We start from the raw sequence: 21,692 nt of genomic DNA on the forward strand, positions 1-21,692 counted from the left end.
TCCTGCCTTCCAGCACAATTCTATAGGCATCTGGTTGGCCACTGTGAAAACAGAATGCTGGAATGGCTACTAGAATGGCCACTGGCCTGATCCAGCAGTGTCTTTTTATGTTCTTAATTGCTTTTCATGGAAGCGCTTCATATGTTCAGCTTGCATTCCCTCAACTGAGATTCTTGGTCATGAGAAACTCAAGTCCTTGCACTGCTCCGAAGCTCCTTGAGTAATCTGACTGCACTTGTCTCTCATCCTAATCTATTTCATGGGATTGCAGATAGCCTAAATAAAGTATTCTGACCAACATATTCCTTAAGTCTTATGTTGATCCTCAAGAATCTGATCCTGTTGTTCATCAAAGATTAAAAATCTACACAATGTCTCCTCAGTCAGAAATACAAATTCTAATGAAAGCAGAAAACAGACCGCAAAATTCCATCAGGTATGAAGAGTTGATGGCCTTATAGGCCCCTTCCAACTCTACTATTCTATGATTCTATGACCACTTTGAAGAAAGACTAAGATGCAGTTCTAACAAACAGAGAAATAACAAACAAATGATCAAGGGGTGTATATGCATGTAAGAATCCTACCAAAGAGTTTATCTGCTCAAGAGGTTCTGCCTGCTTGCACTTCATAGTAAACAGGAGGCATAGGAAGAGTATCCCTATATAATAAGTTACGTATGAGATTTCTCACACCTTCATCACTTGTTCCCTTATTGTTTATTTAGATAATTTATATACCGCTTAACATGTTTAGAAAAAATATGTAAGCTGTTTACAAGTATCATAAAGCATTGCAAATACAAACCAGAAGATGACAAATACTTTAGGAACCCATACTTGTACTGACTGTCTGGGTGCCTAATCAACCCATGGTCCCTCGGACTGACAGATGAGGAAAGAGAATGCAAGAATCGCCCTGCATAGATGCACACCCTGGTTTACGGGTGGACAGCTTGTGTCATGGATGGATTGCATTTTTGCCTCTCCTGAACAGGAGCAGGAGAGACTGTTGGCAATGTGTTACTCTTTCCTGCCTTTCCAGCACTGTCTTCCTGCCTGCTCACCCTCAGTGGATTAGAAGGAAAACCACTGCAAGACACTGAGGACTGATATGTATTATGCAATATGCAAGAGAGCCACTCTCCGATACTTCCCTTTTGGCTCATTTGCCAGAAAGATTGGCCTTAAGTGCTGTAGTTGATCCATTACAGTTGATCCATTAGAGGCATTGTAGTATAATGGTTAAGACATGAATACTTGGGTCCAAATCCCCACTGAGCCATAAAGTCTAGTGAGTGACTTTAACTCGCTTGCAAAATTAACTCATGTCCCAAAAATACACTTCGTTTCCTTCTCTGGGAAGACAGATTGGCTTCTGTTCCTATCAGGTGAAATTCACTCCAGACTCAAAGTCTCAAAATATGTAGGTTTCTAGGGAAGCACTGTTTTTCAAAGGCTTAAGTAAAATTGCAAGGGATTTTGGCTGCAGCTCATAGTGTCAAATGTCAGATCCCGATAAGAGTGTAGTCTTCAGTGTAAATGCAAGAAATATTCAGTGTGTATCTTCATTGTTTCTCCTATTCCTTTTCAGCATCAGTCACCTATTTTGACTATGGAGATGTCTCCAAAGCAGGTAATTTAGTAATTTTAGCATCTGCAAATTACTTGCATTCCAGGACATTACTGGAGATTATTATACCAGCCCTTTAAAAAGACAGTATCTAACAGTATTTTCTACAGTTATTTAATTTTCATTTTTTATTGAAAAGAACAAATATTGTTACACCACTTCCTATCTTCCCTAACCACATGTATTCCATCTCAGAATATCTAGTTTGATCCTAAATACATCCCTATATTTATTAAAAGAAAGGGAAAAAATGGGTTTAAGTCATGTTGGTTCTATTATCTTAGATCTACTAGTCCCAGTGCAGACATCAGTAACACTGAAGTACCTTTGAAATCAAATTATTTTATAACATAGTCCTGTGCATGCTAACTTGGAAGTAGGTCCCATTGTGTTCCTTGGGGGTTACCTGTTAGTAAGTGTGATAAGGATTGCAGCATAATGGAACCAAAACTAACTTCCTCTGAATTGGGATTTTCAGTTGTTGGCTGTACAGGAAACTTGCTGTAGTCAGTATTGAATAGAGTTCATGAAAATAATCCTATTTATATAGATTTTTCTGGCACAGATCTGTTTCAGGTAGTGTTGTGCCAAAGCCTGTCTTCCAATTTCCCAAATGTTTTCTTCCCCATTAAAGATGTTTCCATTTTTCTGCCACATTCACAGGACACTTAAGGGTGTTTTTTTTTAGAATGTTGGTGGCTGCAAGGTTGAGTTTATTTTATTGTTGCAAGGTAGAGGTGGTTGGTGCCTACACTTCCTGATCTGAAAAAGCCCCATGGGAGGAGTTACCATATGGCATCTTCCCCTGGGCTTTGACTGAAGTCTGAGAAGTTGAGGAGGCTGGCTACCAATCTCCTGAGATTTTGTTTTTAATGGAAGCCCTTGTTACTTCCCTTAATTTCTCAAACCAAAGACAACCTTTTTATTGTGGTCAACCAACTATTAAAGAGTATAAAACTCTATAAATACATAATCACAAAATCAAAAGAGCAAAGGTGACAATTAAGAGCTAACAATCATTGAATGTCTAAGAGATATTACTACATTCAGAAATATTGCTACCTGTTCAGTAATGAATATATTGGACCCTCCCAAGAAAATATTCAGAAGAGTCACTGACTGGGAAACTGCCTCATAAGGGGGTATTCCCTGTTACTTTTTTTAAAATACATATATTTCTACAGACATAGTGTTCATCTAATGATTTCTTTTAAAGTAAACATTATTCACTTTTTTAAAAATGATAACAAATAGTTGTCAGGTGCACAGTAGGCATCTGCCTGCCTTCTGTGCTTACAGAAAAGCCCAGCCAAGGTCATCATGAGGTTCTCTTGAAGCATGTGAATCCAGGAAGGCTGCAGAGTGCAGACCACCAAAGAGAGGATTTGCAGAATGAATGAAGGGACACTGACAGACACCCCTTGGCCACCTCAAAAGTAACCAAAACAAAAAAAATTCACACTGACTCCACCCAGGAGAATTTCACTAAACTTTTTACACTTGTCTGATAATTTTCCAATGCAATTCTGTTTGTTATTGATTTATGTGGAATAGTTCGAAATGGAAGCCATTTTTGGCACAGCACTAGTTTTAATGCAATACTCTCTCTGGCTACAGTCAGGTCCATAGCTCACATCTGTCTGTGAACTGATATGTTATTATGGAACTCCTTAGTAGTGGATGCTTTAAAACATTTTTTAAATATATATATAGTTTTCATTATGTTTCCTGCCCTGGATTTTTGAGACAGAGTTGAGTACAAATTTAAATAAATCAATAATCAAATGTTATGCCTATTTGGAAATAGGTTAGCTGCAGCTAGGATTTTTCTTAGAACCTACTGGAAAAAGATGTTTGACATCTATATCAGGCTGGGTGAGAAGAGTTTTGGTATAGACAAACTTAATAGACCCTGTTCTAAATATATAGAGATTAAATACAAAGATATTACTTAGATAAATACATTTTGTTCATCGACTACTGGAACATAAATTGCATTTGCTGCATAGATTTGTAGGCATTGTATAAAAATGTCAAAGATTTTAATTAAAAAATGAAAAACATTATTAAAAGGAATAGAGACCAAAAGGGAAAAATTGCTCATCGAATGCTTCTAATTCATTTGCCTTGCCTGATTTTCAGCAACAATTGTACATTGGTTCCAGAGATGGATTGGCTCAGCTCTCATTGCACAGATGTCATACATATGGGAAGGCTTGTGCAGACTGTTGCCTTGCCAGAGACCCATATTGTGCTTGGGATGGAAATTCATGCTCCAGATACATGCCAACATCTAAAAGGTAAATAAAGCCACACCTACCTTGACAGACCTCCCCATGAGTATCTAAGAGCTGGTCTTTAAGTGACCCCCAATAGCACAGAAACTAATGCAGAGCTACTCCTTCTGACATTGTCAGTTTAACATGTGAAGCCCTAGGCTACACGAGAGGAGTCCAAGGGTGGTATCAGCAATGGAGGGTATTGGGGATTTTCCAGGACTGAAAGGCTTTTGAGGATCCCACTGATTTTTGCCATCATCTTCCCTGCTGGTTCCTAGACTGATTTTCCATGATGCTAGCAGGAGGAATATCTGAATACTGTTACATGCTCCCCAAACTCTGAGCAATGAAAGATTTCACAGGTCCCAGTGCATACCTTGGGTTTGACTTCCTTAGAATGAAGGTAACTGGCATTTCTTTGAGATAAGCTTTATTTTCACATACATGCAGGCTGAGCATTAGAGGGAAGGCTCCCAGCATTAATACACCAAAAGATCCCGCTTTGCCTTTAGGTTTGGGAGGGGGGTGCACTAAAGACATAGCTTTGGATTATTTGCAGAGTGTAAGCTTCATTCCAGCTCCAGCTTCAGCTGCCAGTCCCTTTTCTTCCTCTTTCACACACACACACACACATACCTTGAACACATCATCTCCAGCCAGGGGAGGAGGGTGGGGAGAAAGGCATGCTCCCTCCCAGAAGGATGACTGACCATTAGCTTAACTTCTGGAAGGGACTCCAGCTATTAGCTCCTAAGGCAACAAATCAACAACTCTTTCTTTGCCTAAAAGCAACTGGGATTGGAAAGGGGGTAACCCTTTTCTCCCATGCCATTTCCCTATCCAAAATGTCTCCCTAAAACAGTTGTTATTAGTCACAGAGAGGGGAAAGTCCTATCATCTAATCCTCCAGTGCCACAGCCCCAATCCAATCCCACCCACCCAGTAGCTGGATGTCCCATGTAATGCCTAGTTTGGTTCAGCCCAGTATGTGGCCTGCCTCCATTGAAAGGTACTGTTTTTGACTTGGCATCAGGAGATACAAGTGGGATCTGAAATAAGCTGTTGGAGTGCAGTCCAAGATTCCAGCCAATCCATTCCATTTCTCTTCCCCTCATCCCAGATTTCTGGAGTATTTTTTCCACCAACAAGTCAGCATTCAGTAGCACATTCAGGCCTCATTGGGCTATTTTTCAGGTTTCCCTCTCCTTTAGGGTCCCCCCAATGATCTTTTGTACTTCTGCAAAGCTTGTTGTGCCCCCAAGCCTGCTGCTGCCAACTCCCTGTTGTGCCTCGATGGTGGTGATTTGGTTAGAGAAGCAGTGGCCTTCACAGGCTGAACATTGGAAAGAAAGGAAATGATGAAAGCTCTCTGTGATGGCTCATTCATATGTGCCTGCCAGGGCCAGTCCCAAAGGGTGGCCAGATCGGGCCCTGGCTGAGGGTCCCTGGAGCCACAGAGGCCCCCGAGGGGCCTCTCGATAGGGTGGGGAGGAGTAGCGCTCCTTTTCTGCGATTGCAGGGAGGGAACTTCTTCTGCCTGCCCGTTCTCTGGCTCCACCTACCCATCTCTCCTGTCTTTTGAGGATGCCCACACAGGACTGCCATTAACCAAGATGGCGGCCAACGTTTTCCTAAGGGGCTAAAGCCTCCAGCGCCATCTTGTTTGATGGTAATGATGCACATACATAGCAGCCTGCGCAGCCGCAAAAGACAGGAGAGACGGAGCCAGCAAATGGGTGGGCGGAAGAAGCTCCCTCCCTATGAGAGACAGGTAGGTGCACATGTGGATGTGAGTGTGCATGTTTGTGTGAGCGTGCACGCATGCCGAGGCCTGGTGCAAGCTAGTGCCCAAGGGCCCTGGCATGTCTGGCACCAGCCCTAGTGCCTGCTGTCATTTGATGTTACATTCACCAAGTAAGGAGTGTTGAGATGTGAACTGCTGCTGAGCTCCATGCCATTTCTGAAATCAGTAGGCATAATTTCAAAATGTCTTATTGATCATTATTTTTCTAGACGTGCAAGGAGGCAAGATGTCAAATATGGAGACCCAATTACCCAGTGCTGGGATGTTGAAGATAGTAAGTATTTGCATATTTTTCTCCAAAAAGTTAGGGGGAGAGGGAGGGCCAAGACTGGGTTTATGAGAATATGAAAGTTGGGACAGCCATAATCCTTGACATTAGTCAGGGGCAGAGAATCTTTTCTGGCCAGAGGGCTGGATCTTCATCTCCCCAACCCCTGGTGGGCCAAAATTAACAGGTGGGCAGGGCCACCCACCTGTCAATCACCTGAAGTCATTGTGATGTCAGTGATGCTTCCCTTTGAAGTCCCAATTTTTGGGACTTCAAAGCAAACCACAGGTCTTTCAAATACAGAGGTGATTGAAAGTGCACTCTGATCTGTCCAGGATGGAAGTGTGCCACCAATCACCCCCCTCTATGTGGAGCAGATTGAAGGTGTGCTGCAATTGCCCCATCAGCTGATGGGCAGATGGGAGTGTGCCTTCAAACGTACACCCTCACTAGTGATGACAGCTGGTGGATGGGCAGACATGGTTTGGGGAAAATGGACCTCCTGGGGGACCATGATTGGCCAGAGGCTGGAGGTTTCCCACCCCTGCCATAAGTAATGGCTAGTTATTTTTTTAAAAAAAACAGTTTTGATGATCAGGCCTGCCTGGAAGAGATGGCCTCCTCTGCCCTACACAGGTTGTGTTCAGATATCAGAAGTGTAACTAGGGTGCTGTGACTTTGTGTAGAGCAAAGGGCATTCTCTATGTGCTCAGAGATTCTCTCTTCTTTGTCATTACTTCTTAAATTGAAGGTCTGAATCATAGCACCTCTGGGTTGAGCACCGGCTTCCATTACTTAACAGATGCCAAGCACAGTGCTTGTGTGCATTGAGGATCTGTAAGCAGTGTCCTCAAATTTCAGGTACTGATAGACTGAGAAAACTTACAGTTGTCTCTTGAGAATTAATTTACCCTTTCCTCTCTATATAGGACTGTGGTAATAAATAATAATAGTGAGGTTGCTCTTGGTGAAACGGGGGTCTGTGCATGTGCTGGATCTTGTGAAGTGATGTGATCTGAAGACAACCCAGAAGTACAGGAAAAGCACAGAATAGCTTTGCAGGCAGAGTACTCAATATTCCTTTCTTATGGCATCATCAGAAGAAGAAATCGTTAACAGAGGTATACAATCTGGAAGTCTGGGAAGCAACCTGGGGGCCAGTGCCCCCAAAAGCTGGTATGCCTGATGGTTTTAGCATTCTTGCTGTATACCTGAAGTAACAATTAACTAGTTAGACTATCTGCAACCCTGCAAGAGACACTAAGAAGGAATAATTCTGGCAGAAATGTACTTGGAGAGAAGAGTAAAGTTGTGTCTATATAAGTACGATAGCTGAATGTGAGAGGAATGCCACAACTTTCCAAACCCATGCAGGAGGTCTACTTAGACAAGGGAGCCAAGTAAGCAGAATGCCCCTGAGGAAAAATGAGGAAGCACACTTTTTCCATTCCTTTGGCTTTTCCCCACAGAGCAACTATTTGAGAAAGATCTAGAATCTTAGTTCCAGCTATCAGGCTATCCAGATCTTCTAATTCTTCCCTGCTAATTAAACAATTCCCTTCTTGACAACAGACTACTGTCTCCCACAAACATAGCCATCAGCGAGCTTGCCAAATAGTCTGGCTTGCTCCCCTGGCAACTGGTACAGTTGTATTACAATATGCATTCTCTATATTCAGTCTTGTGGTGAAGCTGAAATTTCTGTGACAGCATAACATAAGATTTTAAGTGTTCAGCAGGATATTTTTGTTTTCCCTTCTTAAACAAAACAATAGGTTTTTTTTTCATATTTGGTTTAATAGTTGATCCAGGAAGAGCAACCGCTTTCAAATGCTGTTCGTTTCGTTTCTGCTGTAAACTGAATTTAAGAGCAATCAAATGGACCAAGGCACAGATAGGGTTAAGGAAGGCTGTAGCTTTCTATACTGCTCATTTGAGAAGTGTCTCAAGGAAATACAAGGATAAGAAGCCACTTTTCTGCAATAAACCAATTATCTTTGTTCTGTAAACTGCCAGGGGTTGTCATAGAATAAAGCACCATGCAGTTCTCTGGGAATTGAATTCCTGGTATGAGAGCAATCTTGGATGTATTGCATGCTACAGATTTTGTTCCTGACTATACATGGGTGCAGTTTTGCTAACCTTTGCCTTGATCCAGAGACTTGTGAAGTCATGTGTACAGGTATGGCTTTATAAGCTGCCTGGATGGGAGTCATCTAGGAAACATATTATTTTGCCTGTCTCACTTTCCCCAAGTGGTGAGAAGGTCCAGGTAAAAAGCACTTACCCAGGTTTGCTTTACTTTGGAAGGAGGTCACTGGAAACTGGTCACATTTTTATTGCAATATTTCAGTTTACAAAAATATACAAGTGGAGCATTGGTGGAGGCACAGCTTCAACAGCCCAAAAGACAAACATATCCACTCCCCCACATCAGCTCTAAAGAGAGGCAGCCCTCCTCCAGAAAAGGCACTTTCAAAAACTAACTATCTGCCTCTTGTTACACTCAAAGCTTAACTGCTGCTTGTCTCCCAATATGATTTCATTGTTTCCCATTCACATCTAGTTTGTTCCTTGCCTCTGGGTAGAATCAGGATGAAGAAGGCATCCATTTCCTAGCCTTCCTGGGCCACATACCTATAATTTCCGTAACAGAAGATGTTCCTGGCAACTTTGCCACTGACTATCCAGCAGTCCTTCTGGCTCTGTTAACACTGACCTTTCCAAACTCCCAATCTTACAACACCATGCAAACCATTGGGAGTTCTTGGAGGAAGAACAAGGTAGAAGGTCAAGAAAAAAACATATCAAACATTGTACTCATTCTGGGTTGCTTTCATACCATGATAGCAGGTTGATGTTCCTGATGTAATCTAAGTTTAGCTTATTCATTATTTCTAGTTATGTTCTGTCATTCTGTCAAACGGTACTCAAGGCAACCTGAGTACCTTTGTGGGTAACCTGATTCCAATCACTCTCAATGCTCTGAATCTCTACATTCATACTCTGATGAAAAAGCCTTCCCCGCTCCTTCAGTTTTGCAGCCTGGACCTGAATCCCCCTTGAGAGTTCTGCCGGACACTCCTGCTCTGTGTTCATAGTATATCCCTTCTCCAAGTGGCCTTAGTTGCTCCTTGAATGGCACAGGCTGAAAAAAAGGCTTGCATTTATTTATTGCTTATGCTTCTTCCTATATAGATACAAATGTAAAATGCCGTCACGCTGCAGTTTGCTTAGCCACAGAGAGGTGGCACTGCAGAATACACTGCGTGATGAGTAGTATTGGTGCTGCATGGGCGAGGCGTAGAGTGAGTGAGGCCGATGGCGGCAGGCAAGGCAGGCAGGCAGGCAGGCAACCGACCGACTGACTGACTATTGCTAGCAGCTGTGAGGCATTCATGCAACATGGGACAGCATCAGGCGAGCAACACCCATCAGCACTGGGGAGTTTTGTGAGGGGGTGAGGGTACCTGGGGTTGCTATTCCTTGGGGTTAGGTGGTGGAGTTGGTGTGCAGACTACTAAGGAAGTCTCTAGCTATCTTTCTGTTGAGCCCCTGTTATAGCTAGTAGCCAGCCAGCAATGTCACTATATCTTCACTGTTCCTACTCTTATAGAATCATAGAATAGTAGAGTTGGAAGGGGCCTATAAGGCCATCAAGTCCAACCCCCTGTTCAATGCAGGAAACCAAATCAAAGCATTCCCAACAGATGGCTGTCCAGCTGCCTCTTGAATGCCTCCAGTGTCGGAGAGCCCACTACCTCTCTAGGTAATCGATTCCATTATTGTATGGCTCTAAAAGGAAGTTTTTCCTGATGTCCAGTTGAAATCTGGCTTCCTGCAACTTGAACCCCTTATTCCTTGTCCTGCACTCTGGGACGATCGAGAAGAGATCCCAGCCCTCCTCTATGTGACAACCTTTCATGTACTTGAAGAGTGCTATTGTATCTCCCCTCAGTCTTTTCTTCTCCAGGCTAAACATGCCCAGTTCTTTCAGTCTCTCCTCATAGGGCTTTGTTTCCAGTCCCCTGATCATCCTTGTTACCCTCCTCTGAACCTGTTCCAGTTTGTCTGCATCCTTCTTGAAGTACGGAGATCAGAACTGGATGCAGTAATCAAGATGAGGCCTAACCAGTGCTGAATAGACTAATACTTCACTTGATTTGGAAACTATACTTCTGTTAATGCAGCCTAATATACCATTTGCCTTTTTTGCAGCCACATCACACTGTTGGCTCATATTCAGCTTGTGATCAATGACAATTCCAAGATCCTTCTCACATGTCGTATTGCTCTTATTAAATGCAAAAGAAGATCAAATTCTTATTCCATCAGTGGTTTAATTGAAAGGAAGTGACCAGTTCAGACATAAATGGCATTGTTATAAATGACTTATGCCAAGTTGAACCATAGTGTACTAAAACTGAGACACCTTTTGTTTTCCTTAACAGTTCATGTGCCACTCTAGCATATGTTCTGCATCAGTCATATTTTCCCATTGCTTTAAGAAATCAGGGCAGGGTTAATCTTCTGTACCATGTTTGTGTTCCAGGCATTAGTCATGAAACCACCAATGAAAAGGTGATTTTTGGCATTGAATTTAATTCAACATTCCTGGAATGCATTCCAAAATCCCAGCAAGCTTCCATTAGGTGGTTTATTCAGCGGTCTGGAGAAGAGCACCGGGAAGAGGTAAGTCACAGTCATTAAGGCTGGCTTTTCTTTCTGGAGAACTTCTAATTCCATGGTCAAAGGTAGGGGCTAATAGAATTAGTAAATATTATAGTTTTCCTTGCGTGAGCTTACATATTTGGTAATGCTCTGATAACATCACAGTGGAATATCAAGACCAAGAGGACAATTGCTACAATTATCAACTTTCCTTTTAATATTATGCGTGTACACACTGAGATTTATCCATCCATGCTACATACTATGTTCATCACAGGAGTTATGTGTAAGCCAGGCTCAAACAAGTCATGCAAAAAGACTGGAAGTAGTCACAGAGCTGCTGGCCATCTTTCTCATTTCATTAGTTATCGATGCTTATATCTCCTCTTGCAACTAATTTTCCCCAGGAGGTGGGAGTGAGAGAAGCACAGACAATTAACCTTTAAAGAGAGATGAGCACAGATAAACAACAGAAGCAGAAACAGGGCAGCAGTCTTTGATCCCCTTCAGCTTTCATTGCCTGTCTCTAGGGGAGCCTACAAAACTCTGAGCAGTCAGAACCTGGCTTACAGATGGCTATTTTTCACATGATGAGCATAATGTGTAGCCCATCTCATCACAAAATGTAGGTCAGGTAATATACACACACCACATACAAAAAGGTATTCAGTCTTCACACCACCATTTCCTTGGCTACTAAAATGGTCGGAGTCAGACTTTGGTGAATCTTCAGGGCAAAGGGGTTTTTACAGGTGAGCTATCTTTACAATAGAACACCACCCCTGAGATAAGACAACTTGAAATTCTGTGAAGCAAATAAGTGGTAATTCTACTATTCATGCACTATAAATTGATCCCCTGGAAAAGTTCTGGATTTCAATTTCTGTGTCAATGTTTAGTACCTACAGCACTAGTACAGAACCTTCCAGATGCTGTGGGACTCCATATTCTCATCCTCACTACCCATCATAGCCAATGGTCAAGGACAATGGGAGCTATAGTCCCATATGGAGGTCCATGGGTTCCCCGCCCCCCAACCTAGAGTGTTCAGACCTCTGCTTGTTACACACACAATATTGGGCTCTAAGAAAGAAAGGCAGTTGCAAGGATTTTCAGGAGAGACGCAATGGGTCAAGGGGTGCTTAATTCTTCTGCTTCAAATTACACACACACATACGCACCAAGCTTTCCCCCACTCACACACCGAGGGTTCAAAATACATGTTTTGGAATGCATTAGAACATAACACAATCAGTTCATCACCTATTAAGCTTGCTCAATAACACTGAGCCAGTAACTGTCTCTTACATTTCACACACAGTGGTGTATTGGCCCCGGGTTGCGGGAAGTCATCCCGTTAGTTTTTTGGGAGGTGGGTCTCAGAAGGGTCCCTTTGGCTCCAAAAAGAGCAGGGGGGAGGGAGAGGGAGAGACTGCTGAGAGTGGCTGTTCCTGACTTGCAGTCAATATAGGAGCCTCGGTGGCTGCAAGAAAGAACATCCAATCAGCCGGCAGACAGGCAGAGTGAGGGAGGCGACCATGAGACAGAAGCTGTTTTCTTTGAGCAGAGAAGCCAGAGCAGGAAGCACCATGCAGGCTTTGCAATTGCTCTGGGGGACACGTCCCTCTTCTCCTCTCCCCCCCCCCAGATTCACATCCTATTTAGGAACCTAGTTCAGCTCATTTTAACCCTTAGAACACCAGGTGGGTGGGGCGCTTCTCAAAGCAGGAGCCGAGGAGCGATGATATTGCAGTGGCACAACTCTGATCATGCTTTCCCTGGTGACACATTTCTTCCTGGTTGGCTCCTCCCGCTTTGACAGCTTCAGAGAGAGGTAAAACAGGTGCTTGGCCTTCTAAGGGTTAATCTGGGCTGAACTTAGAGAAGATGGCAATGGAGGGGAAGCAGAGAGAAGCAGCGTCCTCCGGGCCAGAGCAAATGCAAGCCTGAAAGCCGCTTCCTACTCTGTCAGTGTACAGATTAGGATAGTGGTTCTGTCTTTCCCCAGCACTGCATTTGTGGCCCTTTCTGGGATCTGATGAGCCCCCACTTCCTTTTGCATTTGGGTGAAGGGGATTCTCAGGGACACGGAGGAACTGTAAGGCAGGAAAGTGGAGAAAGGGATTGCTGCTCAATCTTGGTGGGATTGTGCTCCAGTTTGATAGCCTTCTTTCAGCCCATTACTGTGTCCCGGTACGGGTTCAGCACAAGCATAGGCACAAACAACATTTACAGAGCTGCTCAGGAAGTGATCTTGCTGCACTTAAGTTCAAACTTATGCGTCTGTTCTGGCTCATGGTTGTGCTCTGAGAAAAGTTTAAAACAGAACCTGGTTGTACATAGTGCTGAGTGCCTGGCTTCTGTGATCTCAACAAGAAATCTCTCCGCAATGCCAGGCAATTTGAACTTTTTTTAAAAAAAAAAAGTTAAATAATTATGATGATGTTGATGATAATACAAATGAACAGAAAAACAAATGTTTATTTGCTTTGGCACTTTTAAAAACAAAAAGGGGGCATCTGAAGCAGGAGAGAACGGACAAAACAGACAGCTGAGCCAGCATCTGATCACTGGTATGCACATTTCATTTGCAAACGCAGACTCACACTACAGCTTGAGAATTCATTGTTAAGTCTGTTTTCATATTTCAACTGCCTTTACTCAAAGTGCCGGACCATTGACAAAGAATCCATACCTTGCAATATGGGACTACAAACTGTGCCAGGCAGACCGTTCAACATTTGCAGTATGCAGGATTTTTCTCTGGGTATTTTTAGGGTGGTGGCAGCAGCATAAAGATGCAAATGTGCACATTATTACAACTAACAATTCAGGTGGACATTTGAAGCATTTCACCCAGACATCAGACATATTCTCTTTACTTAAAGCAAGAGACTAAATTTATTATTCCTGCATAACATCATCTGGGAGGAACACTTTGAATCTGTACATGCAAGACACAAAACATTCATATCAAAATTATATTTTTTCACTGTGTTCACCATTTTGTACAGAAGCTCCACCTTCATGAACAAACTTGAAGAACAATGGATCCGTTTCTTTAGGTAGTTTTGCAGCAGCTCCTATGTTTTTTTCCAAAAATTCCCAAATTTACTGTTTAGCAATGAGAACACACAAAGACTGCTATTATGGCACAGAATAATCTCCAACCAGTCCTCCCCCAACCAGAAGGCCAGTCAGACCCATTACCGTTGTTATTAGGCAACGTGTATGTGTGTAAATCAATACTGTGTGAGTGCCACAAACAAGACCATCAGGACATAGCACTGACTTCCCAGGGTAAGCCTGAGGAGATGGTGGTGGCAGGGAAGCAGCAATGGCTCTACTCTACTCTAATTTTGTGCTGTGCCATGTGCCCCCATGGCAGACATTGTGCGCTATGCCACACACTCCGTGCTGGCCATTTTGTCTTAATTTTTTATTCTCTATAACTCAAAGTAATAAGCATTATCTATAAAACTTTAAATATTTTTTATTACAAATTCAGTAGAGAGGGAGAGGTGTGGGTGCAAGAGGGGCATGGCTTCTAGGTGACATGGTTGTAAGGGAGTGTGGCATGAATCATGAAGGGACCCTGCAGTCCTAAATTTGCCACTACACTTCTGCTCACACAGAAGTCGGGGCTGTAAAAAGGGAAGAAACCCATGTACTTTTCCTTGCAGGAAGGGCAGAGCAATTCAGTTGCTTTTATCAGGTTTACATAAAATATGACTGTGATAAACAGCTTCGCAAAATATATATTTCTCTGTGCTGGTGTATATCATCATGGGTAGATTTAGGAATTCTGTGTAAGTAAATCAGTATGAAAGTATATGGTCGAGTACAAAAAAAGTTACAGTCTGTTATAAGCATCCCCTGTATGTTACTTGCACTCGGGTCCTGCTTGCGGGCTTCCCCCAGGCACCTGGTTGGCCACTGTGAGAACAGGATGCTGGACTAGATGGGCCACTGGCCTGATCCAGCAGGCTCTTCTTATGTTCTTATGTTCTTACTCCTCTTGGTTAGGGGAAGGATTTCTGTTTCCCTTTTCTTCACTGTTATTGTTCAAAAAGTCAATAAACATTATTAACAAAAAGAAGAAAAGGAAAATGGTACAGTGGTACAATGCAACTTACTCTTCGCTCCATTAAGATTACATTCACTTTTCTTCCTCCCCCCTCCCTCTCTCTCTCTCTGTCACACACACACACACACTTTTTTTATCTAACCTTCTTCCAAAGAGAGGCATACATTGCTTTTTAAAAATTCTTCTTAAAAGCTACAATATTTCAGGATGGTGATGCCACATTTAACAAGTGCCACATTGTACTAGGAATACTTTCAAGTTAAGTGTAGCGCTGTAATGTTTTAGCAGATCTTTGAAACATCACTCCAGAAATAGAGAGCTATGCGTTGTTCATCATGGCACGCAATACAGCTTCCTGAGGGGAAGGAGAGGGCAAAATCCAGATTAGGTTAACAGGCATTAGGCCCAGCAGGATGCCTCCCTGTTCTTCACCTTTAAGGTCATGCTTTGGAATCCCACTTCCAGTCAGAAGAGGGTGTGGGGAGGGAACAGGATCTCCGGTGGTACAGGAGCTGTCACCAGGTCATTCTGTCACCAGTGGGAGTACAGCTCCCTGCAGTTTGAAGCTTTTTTTAAAGGGTCACGAGTCAATTGCCTGGCACTCTCATTTCAGTGTCGCTCACGCAAATGAGCATGTTTGTTCCTGTGTTTTGAGAGTTAGTCACTGGCTTGTTACAGGAACTATGTAGTGGTGGGGGAGAGCAATTGAGAGAGAGAGAGACTTGAAATAATATTAATAACATCCATCACATCATTTGTTCATAAAGCTTTAATGTGCTGATATATCTGGCATCCTCTACTCCCCTATTTATTTATTCCTTATTAAAATATTCTGCGTATATATGATAGGTGGCAGGGTAAAAAAAACTCAGATGTTTCTATTAATTTCTTAGAAGGGGCCTCTTGTAACATTGAATATATGTTTTAGAACTCCTTGGTTAGATTGACCCCGTCCCAGAGTCTCCTGGGACTGTAGCCTTGTCAAACTGCCTTGTACATTTCCAGGAGATGTAACAAGCCATATTCTTGAAATGACAGCTCATGAGTTCCTGAATCTCCTTCCCTTCCTCCATGTGTACAGTTCGGCAGATGGAACTGAGTCAGAACAAGTTTTTCACCTGCTCCCCCAGTAATCTGTTAATTTTTCATGTGTCTGTGCCACGTTGTTTGGAGTTGACCAGTTGCATGCTGCATCTGCGGAGTGTGAGAAATGGCAACTTCAGTCTTGCAGTAATTAAAGATTTCTTAAAGTTCGCAGCTGAAAAAAAAGGATCATCATGATAATGGGAGGATTTTCTTTATACTATCTTTTTAACCTGGATGCATCACATATGTAAATGCCCGTTTGACTTGGCAATGGCTTCTCTCTTGCTCTGTTGCCATTTTAGGTAAAAACTTCCTGGGCTTTGCTTGAGTTAGTTAATTTTTTATGGGGTGACTTATTTATGATTGCCTTGAGCAGAAAACTCAGAACTTTCTTGTGGAAATAGTCGTGGATCACAAGAACAAAATTGTCATGCTAGATGTCTAGGGTAGAATTTTGTCTTTTTGGTGGTTTCCCAGCTGGAGTGAATGGTCTGGAGCTATCCATACCAACATTCCCAGCTTTGAAGGATTTCAATAGCAGTTGGAATTTGCATTACAACAATGTTGAATGGCATGGACTTTTTACTCATCGGGTGAAGTTGCTGTTCACCATAGAATAGTAGGTAGAAAACATTTCTGATACATTGGGAATTACTCTGCTGTTGCAACTCCATGCAGATATATATATAGGAGTCAGAGCAGCAGGGACATGCTGGCACAGAAAAATCACGGTAGTCTCCAACTAGTTCCACAGATCCTAATAGAAAATGCCACCAATGTAGAATATTAAAAAACAGAAAGAAGAAGCTCTTTGTAGTTCTTATGCAAAAAGTCTCATTTAATTAGGAGCAATTCTGGATCAGAGAATCAATGAAAGCTCTCCCTTTGGAAATTTAACATCAGTGGTTATTCAAATCAGCCTCTAGCAATGCACTAATAGAACTCATAGGCCTGTGTTGCCGCAGACAACAGCAGAAAAGAAAATGTGTTTGCATATGAGCAAAGTTAGGGCTTAATTTTAGAAATGCACTTGGTACAGAACCGACAGAACCAAAAGGCATAAATGTATTTTGTCCCTTTTTGTTTTTTGTTAATGCCTGAGGAAGAGTTCTGTGTAACTCACAAACTTGCATACTGCCTTGTGAAACTTGGTTAACTCTATTAAGAAGTGGTAGTTGTAATGATAGTACAATGAGAGATAGAATAGTGTGCTGTGTAAGAGGCACAGAGTTCCACATTCAAATATCACCTATACCATGAACCCATGGGGATAACAACCACCTTCATTTCAGGGTTCTTTTAAGAGTTACTGATATCATTGTACGAAGGGCTTGAAAATGCTTAAGTGATTTAGAAATGTTCAGTATTGACATTATTACCATTCCTATGAACTACCTGCATTTGACCTCAAAATACAGAATTGTTTTTAGGAATGGTTGAGAAGTGAAACCCATGACATTTTCCAGAAAGAATTCTCCATTTGCCTCAACAAAAAATGCATGCTTGCTTTTTGTTTCCTCGCTGCATTTAACCCCCTTTTACCCTTTCTTTTACCTCCAGCGCTTTTGCTGATTAATGAAGGCAGGCAGGCTTTGAAGCCCGTCTCTCCTCACAGACAGGTGCAATTTTTTAACAGTGGAGAAGCTGCTGTGGTTTGTAATGATGGAAGCTTTCTAAATACCCCATTCACAAAGGGCAAGTGGCATTGACCTAGCCTGATTGTGTGTGCAATTTTGAATCCTTCGTTAATTTCTTTTTTCACTGCTATAATGCTTTCTGTCCTAAAAATTTAAATATGCAGGAAAACGGTTCTCCAGTTTGTACTGAAATAGGCAGTTCATCTAAAAGGGTATTTTTGTCCTTTACTTAATTTATAAGCCAAATGCATTCCAATCACAAAAATAACAAATAATTGGCAATTGATTGACACCAGCTTTAGAACAGACAAAACCAAGCACTTATTCATGCAACTTAGGGAACATACCATCACAAGATATAAGGTGGTATCCAATGCTAGTCTTACTCTGAGTATACCCACTGAAGTTAATGGACATGACTAACTTAGGTTCATTAATTTCAGGCAGAGCTTGGAAAAGTTACTTTTTTGAACTACAACTCCCATCAGCCCCAGCCAGCATGGCCATTGGATTGGGCTGATGGGAGCTGTAGTTCAAAAAAGTAACTTTTCCAAGCTCTGACAGGTCTGCTTTAGTGGTGGCTGCTATCCTGGACAGCTTTTTTTTTCTAAAGAAGGATTCGAAAGATTCACAGAGTGTAGGTCTATTAGCAGTTTACAGCTACAATTAGTAAAGAGAACCTCCATGTTTGTATTCAACACTGAATACAAGACACTAGGGGCAAGTAACAGAGAAGTGTTGTTTACTGTCCTGTTTGTCAGCTTCCACTATCGAAAACAGAAAGCTGGCCTAGGTCTGATCCAGTAGTGCAGCTTTTGTAAATTGCATGAATGGTTAGAAGAATATAATTACTTCCAAAAATCTTCTATGAAGAACATATTGCTTAATTTCTGCGATGAGATGGTTGAATTCCTCAGGCTATTTTTTAAGTATAATTGAATCCCTTGGAAATGTATCACTTAAAAAAGGGGTGGGAAACCTGTGGCTCTGCAGCTGTTGTTGAACTCTAGCTCCCATCAGCCCCAGCCAATGTGATCACTGATCAGGAATAATGGGAGTTGTAGGCCAGCAACATCTGGAGAGCCCTAGTGTTTTAGAATATCAGGCAACGACCAAAATTCAGTGAAGCAGCACCGCATATAGAGTAAGCATTCTTCCACTCCTGTCAATGGCTGGGGAAAGCACTACGGATTTGTGGAGCTCCGCTAAGTTAGGTGAGTCTTAGTTAGTTAGTTTATTCTGCATTAATGGCATTTTTAGAGATATATATGACTCCTTTTTTTATTCTACATTGATGACATTTTCTAGAAGCTTAACTTGTCCCATCAATTTCAATGGGACCTAACTTCAGCTAAATCTGGATCAAACCCCATGTGTGTGAGGCTCATGTTTGTAGCCAATAAGCTGAATTCGTCCAAAATTAACCACAGTTAAATACTGAAATCTCAGAAGAAAGCTCCATTGAATTCAGTGGGGCTTACCCCTAGGTAAGGGTATTTAATATTGCAGCCTAAGTCTCTAGCAAATGAAGACTACCCTATATAGTCTTTATATGGCTTGGTTTTATCAATAATACTGGATCTGATATACAAAGGGAATGAAAGCCATCAAATCCAAAAAAGCCAATGCATCAATGTCTTTGTACAGTCTTCTTATGTGCCCGGCTTTTTGTCTGTCCTCTGAATTTAATAAAGCATTTTTTTCATCTGCTTGCCAGAAACTGGTATAAATTAAGCATCTGAGTAAAAGGTTAAAGATCTAGTAACAAATAATGAAATGCCAGGTATTGATGAAACACCAGAGTCCTGAGGGGGGAAAAAATAAAGAGGAAAGGCAGAATGAGTTTTGAACCTCTCAGCAAACAGGATACTAAAGAAATAAGGGAAGAGAAAGCAGCAATGAAGCATTGCTCAAAATGTATGAAATCAGTCGTCATTTCATCCTGTCAAAGGATAAAAAAGAAGGAATAGTGAAGCCACAATTCAGGACCATTTCACATATTCCATTTTTTAAAAGAAATCAAAGTTGTGAATGTCGCGTATGTGTATCATCAGAGAGCCTGTGATTGGCTGCAGCTGTCTTTCTTTCTTTCTTTTAATATATTTTTTATTTGGGAATATACATAGAAAAAGTATATTTTAAATATTGACGTAGTTCATAGACCATATATACAAAGACTAATACTTTGCATTTGTGTTTGTTTTCAGTCTGTCGCTATCCACTCACAATACAAATGCAATACATATTACTTAACATTGGTTATTTGATGATAATTAATTAATTAATTAACAAGTTGACAAATCTCGAATCAGGGTATCATTTTTTCTCCCGAAACAAAAACAAAAAAAACTATTGTAGCCATAAGCTATTAAAGGCAGTTGGAACCTGTACTGGTGCTGTTGTTTTGCTTATATGTGTAATAAAACACGACCGTTCTGTAGCAAAACGTCTGCAGCTTTCTCTTAAGCGCACACTTGTCGGTAAGCCTGGGCTGGCCTCTCTAACCTGTGAATGGCCCCAAGACCAGAATGCGACAGATGCTATTGCTCAATTACAAATGTTTAAACAAACCTTTATTGTAAACCGCACAGAGAGCTTCGGCTATGGGGCGGTATATAAATACAATAAATAAATAAATAACAAAATCCTTGTTGGGAAAGTTGGCCACTTCACCATGTACTCAAGGTAAAAGCAGTAAAAGACAAATCTGTCCGTTTCTGATTCTCATTGTTCCAGCCTAAGATCCATTCACCCCATATCCACATTAGTCTGCGATAAAAAAAACACCTGAAAATAGGTATGCATTTTTGTATACATTCCTCCTAATATATACATTTTTGCAAGCAATTTCCCTGATATAATGTATTTTCATACATTATTTTCACTAATATGCACATTTCTGTGCATATTTTTGTACACATTTGTATTAAAATACATACATAATTTTTGTACACATTTGTATGAAAATGCAAACTGAACAAATTTTCCTTCCATCTGTAGCCGGTGCCCTTTTGCTTTGCAAGTTTCAGATTACTATGGCTAGAGCCCAGTAACATGTACAAGAAAAGGTACATTTTCACACATGAGGATTAAATTGGCTTTTTCTCAAATTGCTTTGTCATGTGAATGCAAAGTCTGTGTTGGCAAGGATGGCCATTGATTTAAAGAGGAAACTCTCTATACCTGTTGGGGGAGTCGCCTGAAGGACTCAAGGAGAAAGCAAACGAGGGTAGAGACAACAAATGTAAAGGAGTGGGGGCATATATAGAGAATCAGAAGTAACAGCTGATGTCCTAACCCAAGGAAACACTTCCTTTCATCTATCCCCATTCCCACCTTCTGCCCAACCTTCTAGCATGCACACGTAACTCTTTTTGGATTTCTGTCAGCTGCTCAGAAGGTGGCGTTTGTTTCATTTCCATCACTTATTTTGGTCTGACAGTAATACTATCTGTCTAATTACCTGAGGAGTTAATGTGCATATGTTTAGAACAGGTGAAGAAAGAGGGGAAAGATCCTCCTTTCATAAAACTAGAACTTGGGATCATTCAGTGAAATTTACTAGCAATAAGCTCAGGGCAGGCAGTGCTTCTTCACATCTAACACATCTTTGATTTATGGAATTCATTGCCACAAGATGACTTTTTACAAGGATTAAATAATTTCATGGAGGATAGGTCTATCAAGAGCCAATAACAAAGATAGCTAGATAGACCTTCCATTTTCAATGTATCTCTCAATATCGAGGGATGGCCACCACCTTCATTTCTTTATTAGCAGCTTCCCAGAAGCACTGGCTGACTGGAAAGAGGATGCTGGGCTTGATGAGATTTGGACTCATCCAGCAGGACTCTTCTTTTGTTAATTATTTCCCACTTGCCTTAATTTATCATCCATGCTATAGTCATAAATCAAATGCCTGTCAAGTCCAGATTCAATACCTCCTATCCTTATCTCACCCAAGCTCTTCCTTAGATCCTTCCCATCCACCCATCAGAGATCAAATGTTAATCCTTTTCTTTCTTTTCTTTTCCCCCCTGAAGTGCTTGTAAATATTAGCAGAGATAACTGCAACCATTCTTGATTTTGCAATTTATTACTTTTCTTTAGGGCTGTGTTACTCAGTTAAATAAATGTTAGTCACTTAGTTGTATGAGTTTTAATCAATTAAAGCAGCATAAATTTGTATTTGAATGAAATTGGCATTCTTTCTTTGTTATCAGATAAT

The 21,692-nt window shown here is 41.4% G+C and overlaps 1 protein-coding gene across 3 annotated transcripts in view; it reads left to right on the forward strand.

Moving 5' to 3' along the window:
• Nucleotides 1-21,692, forward strand: part of SEMA3D (semaphorin 3D) — a 241,906-nt gene that overhangs the window by 209,170 nt on the left and 11,044 nt on the right. For all 3 annotated transcript variants that reach the window (XM_061582310.1, XM_061582313.1, XM_061582312.1), the window contains 4 exons: nucleotides 1,594-1,635; nucleotides 3,775-3,932; nucleotides 5,925-5,989; nucleotides 10,536-10,675. In XM_061582310.1, the coding sequence (XP_061438294.1) occupies nucleotides 1,594-1,635; nucleotides 3,775-3,932; nucleotides 5,925-5,989; nucleotides 10,536-10,675 (405 nt within the window). The remainder of the gene's footprint in view (nucleotides 1-1,593; nucleotides 1,636-3,774; nucleotides 3,933-5,924; nucleotides 5,990-10,535; nucleotides 10,676-21,692) is intronic.

This window comes from Rhineura floridana, chromosome 8 (assembly GCF_030035675.1).
Source record: "Rhineura floridana isolate rRhiFlo1 chromosome 8, rRhiFlo1.hap2, whole genome shotgun sequence".
In the NCBI taxonomy this organism is placed as follows: Eukaryota; Metazoa; Chordata; class Lepidosauria; order Squamata; family Rhineuridae; genus Rhineura; species Rhineura floridana.